We start from the raw sequence: 7,695 nt of genomic DNA on the forward strand, positions 1-7,695 counted from the left end.
AGCTGATCCTGTGGCTCTATGATTCTGTGATTCTATAATTCTATGATTCTCAGCAGCCCTGGGAGACTCCTCACCTACCCAGGTGAAATCCCAGCTGCTGAGCCCCTTTTCCCAGCCCTGGGGAGTGGCCTGAGCAGGTTTTTACCTACCCATGGAACACCCAGGTGCCACACTCGTCCGCCTTGGTGATGTAGTTCTCGGGCAGCAGCCCCGAGCAGCCGGTTGCGAGGGAAATGCCGTAAATCCAGCCCTCACTTGTGCTGGTTTGTTCCACTGGGGACATGAAGATGAAGTCCCCCGGGACCAGCTCCAGTTCATCGTCGTTCTGGGGGGTGTAGGGGTAGATCACCTGCAGAGTCTGGGGGAGAAACAGAAGCACAAATGAACGAGAGGGTTGTTAAGGGAAGGGAACCTCTGGCAGAGTGGGGCAGGAGCGGCCCCACACCACACCTTTAACCTCAGCAAGGTGTGAACAGCTCTCCTTGTGCTTTACCCAGGAAAGCTTCCCTTCAGGGAATTCCTGCTGCTTCCCCCTCGTTGCTGTTGGAAGGCTTTTCTAGGTATTTGCTCCTTCTTCCCTCTTTGATTTCAGTGGCATCTTTGACAACCAGGAGGGGAAGGGGGGGGGGATGATTTTTTAAATTGAGCAAAATCATGACTGTGTGCTTAGACCTGTTTAAAATGGAACTGAGTTCTTGTTGGGACCTGGAATTTAGACAGCCCTAGTGGTCAGTCACCATTTTTGATTTACCTACACATGTTTGATCTGAAAGGGCAGTTCTTGTTGCTGTTGCTTTTGAATTCAGGGCAGAGACACTGCTGGGAGGGCAACAGGTATGAATCTGTGACCTGCTGCTCTCAAAGCTGTTCATGGGAATGCACAGGAAAAAACACAGGTGATGAGAAATGTTGGCCACATTGTTTTCTTTGTATTTCCTGACACGAACAGGATTAAGTTAAAAGGTGGGAGAAAGATGAGTGAGTGTAGTTCTGTGACCTTCACTTGAGCATGAGGAATCCACATGTATTAAATGTCTACCATTAAATTTCCTTGGGAATGGCTACAAGAGTCCCCAGTTTAAAAGGGGATCAGATGTATTCTTGTCCCCTGGCCACGAATAACTTCTGGATCATTGCAGAAAAGAAGGAAACCCCTCATGTGCTGAGCAGCTCTGCTCTCCTGGTGGTGTCAGCCCTCACCAATCCTTCTAGACTGTGTGTGGCATCTTCAAAGGAAGATGGAAACAAGTTACTGTCACCTGATACCACATGGCCCAAACTTTCTCAGGTGGCTGCCTGAAGTGAGATATGCAAAGCTGGAGCTGGGTTTCAGCAGCAACTGCCTTTGCCAGCAGCAGGAGTGGTGACTGTGTGAAGCTTCTGAAGGTCACAAGGATGCTCTGGATAGGAAAGGAGGCTGTCACACAGCCTGGGCTGGCTCAGAGAGATGTCAGCTCTCCAGGAGCCTTGGCATTTGTGTGAAAAATTGCTTTTCCCCACTCTGCCACAGGTTCTGTGTGTCTGGTTCTGGGCAATGCACCTCGGTGGGGTTGATCACCCCAACCTTAGGAGCTGAGTTAAACACTTGAGCTGAGCAAGCACCCTCTGGAAGTTCCCTCCTCCAGACACTGATTCATCCTGAGATAGACATCTCAGATGGGTCAGATGTCTCGTGTTCTGGAGGTGCCTGTTTCTCTGCACTGAGCCTCAGACTACAGGTCTAACTCAGGTATTTACAGTGAGGTCAGATGAATCTCACCTTTGGTTTCTCAATGCCCAAGATCCCAATCTGTGAAATGGAATTAATATTGTTTTTCTGTGTGTTACGTGGAAAACAACATTATTAAGGAAACCATCATAAGGGACTTAAATACTGTAGTTATAGAATCCACATGAGTAATTGAAATATATGAGGAGAAATGTTTCTTACATGAAGGAACTAAGTGCTGTGGTCAATAATAAAGTCAAGGCTGTACAGCAGAACTGGATACTGGTCAGGTTAAAATACTGGTCTGGTTCTGGAGAGATCAGACCAGTTTATGTTGAGCTCAGAGGAGAGTCATTATTAGAATTAATTACTCCAGCAGGACACTGTTGCTGCAAGAAGGAAGGGATGAGGGGGGTGAAACAGCAAGTCTGGACAGCAGGAGTAAAAAGAAAAAAGAAAGGCAGTAAGGACTGTTTGTTAAGATGACTGGTTAGTTTGGGGTGGTGTTTTTTCTGAGACAAGCTCCAAACTTTACCTCGTGGTTGACGAAGCGAATGTCTCGGGAGAAGATCGCGGCCACCCAGTCACAGCCCAGCTTGACATCAATGTTCTGGGCCAGCTTCTCCAGCGTGGGCAGGTGGCTGCTCTGGAAGTGATAGGCCAGTGTCACGTGGAGCTGCTTCTTGTGGGGCTCCACGTGGACATCTGCAAGGGGAAGACGTGGGTGAGCAACCCCTGGCTGTGAGATGGGAGGTGAGATGTGCTGGGAGGGCAAATGTCACCTCTGCCAGCAGCTGGGAGATGATGGGCTTTGAGAGACACTCAGGAGGAACAAACTGCAGGGCAGTTTGAACAGGCTCTGAGGAAGTCAAATGTGAGTTCTCTGCATTGCACTTTGGATCAAATTATTAGAGGTTTGTGGTCTGGTTCAGCCCTGAGTCACCCCAGGGTGGGAGACGAGGCTTCCCTGCCCAACTGCCAAACAACTTGTTTCTGGGTGGTGTGATAACAGTTATTGCCATTCTGAACACACTGCCAAAAAAAGACACTTTTCCAGGTAACTGGTAGGCTTTCATGAGCAGCTGAGGATCTCTCCAAAATAAGCAAGTTAAAAAGCACAGTTTTTCCTCTCCCTCCTTTGTTCTCTCTGCTACACCAGCAATCACAGATCCATGGAATCTACAGGTTCATGCAAGGTGATTAAATGTTTTCCCTTGGGCATTAGTTGGATTACCAGTTTAGCCACTGAGGGTGTGAGGTATTCCCAGATTGTGGAAACAGACACTGATATAATAATGACTCAAAATGATCCTGCAGAAAAAAAACAAACAAACAAACAAAAAACACCTGCATTAGGAAAAGATTCCAGGAAGCAGAAAGGTGAAGGTGTGTGGAATATTGGGACTCTTCCAGTAGATGTGGAAATCACAGGATACATTGTTTGCATGTAATTTATTCTTGCTTATTCAACCAAAAATTGCTATTAAATTTGACTGATTGTTCAGTCAAAATTGCAGCTATTCAGAGACTTGGCTCCAAGTGCCAGCCAGGGGTAGCTTTGCAAGCTCATCCATCTTTTTTTCTTACTTTTCTTTGCTGATCAAAAAAAAAAATGTTTTGAAAAAGCCCCAGAGGCTTTAATGTGATAACCTGCCCAAGCTGTGGGGGCTGCAATGCAGAAACTGCCTTCCCCAAAAAGAACCAATTCGGTCTGAATTGGAGCAGTCACAGGGGCAGAAGTTTGTAGGAAGCCGTGGGTGCTTCCTTCTTCTGGGTCAGGGTTTGTTTTTTTGGGGTAAGAATTGCCCCTCTGACTGTGCTGGTTTGGAGGGTGTGTCTGGGGAACACTCTGGAGGGGAACATTTGTCCCTCTCTCACGTGGCTGCAGCGTCCTTGGACCTGCCCAATGTCTCTGTGCCTGTCACTGCCTAAAAAAGTGCATTTTTAAGGCTAACATTCCCTCCCTCTTCCAAAGGGAAGGAAAATTCTAGGTCATTGTTGAGTGAAAGCAATGAATTTCAGAGGTGTGGTGAACCCACAGCACATCTGGATCTCTCCTCTGTACCAGGGGCAGAGCCTTGCAGCTGTTGTGGATGGTTATGAGATGCCTGTCTAGCAAGGAAACACCCCAGGGATGCAGAATTTGCTGTATCTTGATGCATTTAAGCTCCACATTAAGCCTGTGACAGTGAAAGGCTAAACCAGTTGTGCTGTGACTAGTCCAGGCTGAGCCCTACAGTGATGGAGGGTGGGAGGATCAGTCAGGGAGCTGTTCCAGTGCAACCATGCTGTTCTGAGTTTGGGGGTCACTGGAGGACACCCAAAGAGCCTGTTCAGCAGTGGGAGCACGGGGTGCTCTGGGTACTTCCCCCTCCACAAGCAGCAGAGGAGCAGACAACAGAGCCAGAGGTGTCAGCACCGAGGTTTGAAAAGGTTCTCCCCTGGGTTGCCAGGGGTCTTGGCAGAGTCCTCTTCACACCTCAGAAATGCAGTGACAAAACAAGCATGGCCTTGAAATGGTCAAGGGGAGTTTTGTGGTGGTGGCTTGAGGCAGGGAGAGGAGCAGGAAACACTCAGCAGACAGAGAGAAAGGTTAAGGAACCACCAAATGTCAACTTCCCTTTCAGGAGATAACACTCGAGATTGAGGTGATCTTTGAGCTGAAAACACTGAAACCCAAAGCACCTGCCAGGGTGTTCCTCTCCAGGCTTTCAGTTTTCACTTAAAAAATCACCCACTGGCTTTATGAGCTTTGTTCCTTCGTGGCATCCAAAGTGAAAAAGCCCAAAATGCTGGAGCTCTTTGCAGCTCCAGCACAGCCACTCACCTGCTTTTGAAGCTGCTTCTGCAGCAAAGTCTGCAGCAAACTTCTTGAGCACCTCAGCACTCTCCTCCTTGACGAAGAGCCCGATGAAGTTGGAGGATGTGTAGAGCTCCAGGGGCAGGGGGGCAGGGAATTTGCATTTCCAGCGCATCACGGTGGCCTGCAGGGCTTCTGTGAGAGCATCCACCTTGCTGTCCTCACACTGCCGAGGCAAGGACAGGCACTTGTCAGGCAGGGGAAGAAAAGGAGTGGGTGGGTGGGTGTGAATGGCCCACCTTGGCTATAACACAGTGAGAAAAAGCACGGGGGGAGGGGGGGCACAGAAAAATCCCAGTTTAGAAATCCCCTGCCCCTCCCTCGGCCTCAGATCAGCTATCCCCAAGTGACCTTCCCAACCTCCCCCCTCATCCATTCTCGTGTTAACCATCACTTGGGATGATGAGAATTTGGTCCTCTGCTGCTGCTCTTGGCTGAAAACAACAGCTTAAAACCCAATTACCTCCTCAACAAGCCCAGGCATCAGCAAACATCCCCCCCCAGCTCCCCAAACCCTCGTGCAGGGAGCGAGGGAAGCATGCAGAGCTCCATCCTGAGCCTGGCCAGGGCTGCCCAGGAATTCATGCACAAAGGCAAGGCAGAGAGGGAGCTGGGCTTTACCATGAAGAACTGGCACAGGGTGATATGTGGGAAAATGTTGTGAGCTTTGTTCTTCCCACAGATCTGCTTTGACTGCTGCCAGAAGTCAGAGAGCTTCTGAGCCAGGGGGCCCGTGGGGCGCAGGTACAGGACGTACTCCCGGGGCAGGGGGTCGTCCAGGAACGGGTCACCCACGTGGGAGAAGAGCCTGGGGGGGAGAAACAACCGTCAGATTGTCAGATAATGGCATATTTTCTCCCAGCAAAACCAGCTTTCCCTCGTCCTCGCTCTTGTTCGTTCTCCCTCCATGGGAAGAATCCCCTCTGGCAGGTCAGGCAGGGCTGCCCTGTCTCCCTCCCAGCCCATCTCCACTCAGCAACACAGAAAATCAGGGTTTGGTTTCAGGCTGAAGATCTAACCTGGGTCACTGCTTCTGCCTTCCTGCCTTTTCAGAGTGCAAAACACAGGGGGGAGAGCACTGGAAATGGCTCAGCATCTTTGAAAAGGCAGCTCTCAGCTTTCTGTTCATCAGCTGCAGATAGTGGGGGGGTTCTTTCTCTCTCATCTGTTTCTGCTTTTACTTGAGACCACAAACTCTCTCAGACAAGGCTCTTTGCTGGATTGCTTATTTACAGCACTTAAATGGCATTCCACTAATTCTGCAGGTGTTTCTCAGATAATGCCCCTGTTTTACACCCCCCATTCTAATGGCTAAAATCTTAAATTCCCTAATTTTCTTTTACTTTTTAACATTTATTCATACCAACCAGTCGCATGCTGCTTGAACACTTCTTCCACCTGTCGATGCCAGTGCTTTTTGTCTGAGGAGAGAGCAAAATAAAGAGCATTTTAGTGTTGCTGGGTCATGTGGCTCCTGTCACAGATATTCCTTGGACCTTCCCTGTGGGAAGGGCTGTAACAGTGTGTTTGGAAACCTGTGGGATACCCTTTCCAGGTTGATTCTCTCAGCCCTGGGGCTTTTTTTTTTTCGGTTGTGCCACCTGCCAAATTGCTGCAAACTGTTTAAAGGGCAAAGTCTTTCAGCCAGGGTAAAGTATGAGACACGGACCTCTGGGCTTTCCCTGCTTCCCCAGTTTTATGGACAGTGAGACAGCAGATATTGGCATTCAGTGACCTCTTTGCTGGTCATTTCACCATGAAAACCCAAAGGTTTGGGTCTGAAAGTGCAGGCGTTGCACTGAGGACAAGAAAAATTCAACTGCCACGAGAGGGCACAAACCAGAGATTTTCAAGGTTAGAACAGTTCCCTTCCGCCCTTGCTACACGGACAGAGCTCTTCTGCTTTTTTTTCCCCCCTTCAAGACACCTCTAAATCTCTTTTCACTCCAGCTGGGAAGAGCCAGGTCTCCTGTTCTGCAAGTTTTCCAGTTGCAGGACAGATTTAACACAGTGCTGTTTAACTCCTGGATGTGGAATTGTGCTTTCCAAATGCTCGACAGCAGCACTGAAATGCAGCTGGGGATCAGGGAGGAACTCACTCAGAATCCACATGGCACAAATGCTGAGGGGGAAAATGATGAGTGGAGGAGGCAGAAAAGGACAGAAACGTTGGGGTGGTGGGGTAGCAAACAAGCTTTCAGTTGGGTAAGGGCAAAATTCCCCATGAATGGGTGATTTTAAGGCTTCTTGCTTAAGTGAAGAAGGGCAGAGTCCAGGTGGGTCTGAGATAGGGCAGTTTGGACCCTCCAGCACTTGTTGGTGTGTGACTGTGCTTCTGTCTGTCTTTCTGTCTGCAGCAATAACCCTCCAAAGCACCCTGATAACCGTGGAGAATGTTCATGCCATGTCACCCACCAGTCCTAGACATGTGCTGTTGACTCAGCTGTGTTTCAGCTCTGCCCTTGCCTTCCCCACCCCTTGAATATACATATTTTTGCTCTTTCTTAGAGCAAGAGGAAGGCAGAAAGATAAGGCTGCTGCTGTAAAAAAAAAAAGAGGGGCAAAGGGGGGCCTGTGTTGCAAATGTGTGATTATGAAAATACTTCCTCCTGAAGGGTTTTGCTGCCCTTATCTGCCAGGGGTCACTTGAGGGCACCTGCCTTCTGAAGGACAGATCTTGGGTGGTGAACACTGGAGGTTGGGGTGTTCATCTTGCTGCCCCTGCCTCAGCTGGGCTATGCAAAGCAGCCACTGCTTTGCTTTGAAAAGTAGCTCAGGGAAAGAGTGAAAAAAACCCCCCAAAAAAGCTCTTCCCAGCAACTTGCAGAGGGTGGGAACCTCTCAGGGAGGCTGGATGTTCCCTGCCCTGGTTTCTCACCCGTTGCTGTTGTGTTGCCTTTGCTCAGCTCACCTCCCCTCTTGCCTGGGTTGCTCTTTGCAACACAGGGAAATGTGTTTGAGGCGTCCAAACCATCCCTCTGCAACGTGGCTGTGTCAAACCCAGGGCAGTGAATTCCAGCTGCCCTCCCAGCAAAGCTCTGGCTTGGAAATGAGCAGTTCCTGCTGTTGCCAAGCAGGCTCTCCCTCGGGATTCCCTCTCCCCAGATCCCCAGCATGGATTTCTGGA

At 49.4% G+C, this 7,695-nt stretch overlaps 1 protein-coding gene across 1 annotated transcript in view; it reads right to left on the reverse strand.

The window, feature by feature from the left end:
• Positions 1-6,680, reverse strand: part of UBASH3B (ubiquitin associated and SH3 domain containing B) — a 19,029-nt gene extending 12,349 nt beyond the window's left edge. The window contains exons 1-6 of the mRNA XM_029962064.1: positions 6,668-6,680; positions 5,932-5,989; positions 5,190-5,376; positions 4,536-4,734; positions 2,244-2,413; positions 150-358 (exon numbers count right to left, since the gene is read on the reverse strand). Coding sequence (XP_029817924.1) covers positions 150-358; positions 2,244-2,413; positions 4,536-4,734; positions 5,190-5,376; positions 5,932-5,989; positions 6,668-6,680 — 836 coding nt within the window. The remainder of the gene's footprint in view (positions 1-149; positions 359-2,243; positions 2,414-4,535; positions 4,735-5,189; positions 5,377-5,931; positions 5,990-6,667) is intronic.
• Positions 6,681-7,695: the final 1,015 nt, after the last annotated feature.

This window comes from Manacus vitellinus, unplaced genomic scaffold, assembly GCF_001715985.3.
Source record: "Manacus vitellinus isolate BGI_N305 unplaced genomic scaffold, ASM171598v3 scaffold_41_pilon, whole genome shotgun sequence".
Lineage (NCBI taxonomy): Eukaryota > Metazoa > Chordata > Aves > Passeriformes > Pipridae > Manacus > Manacus vitellinus.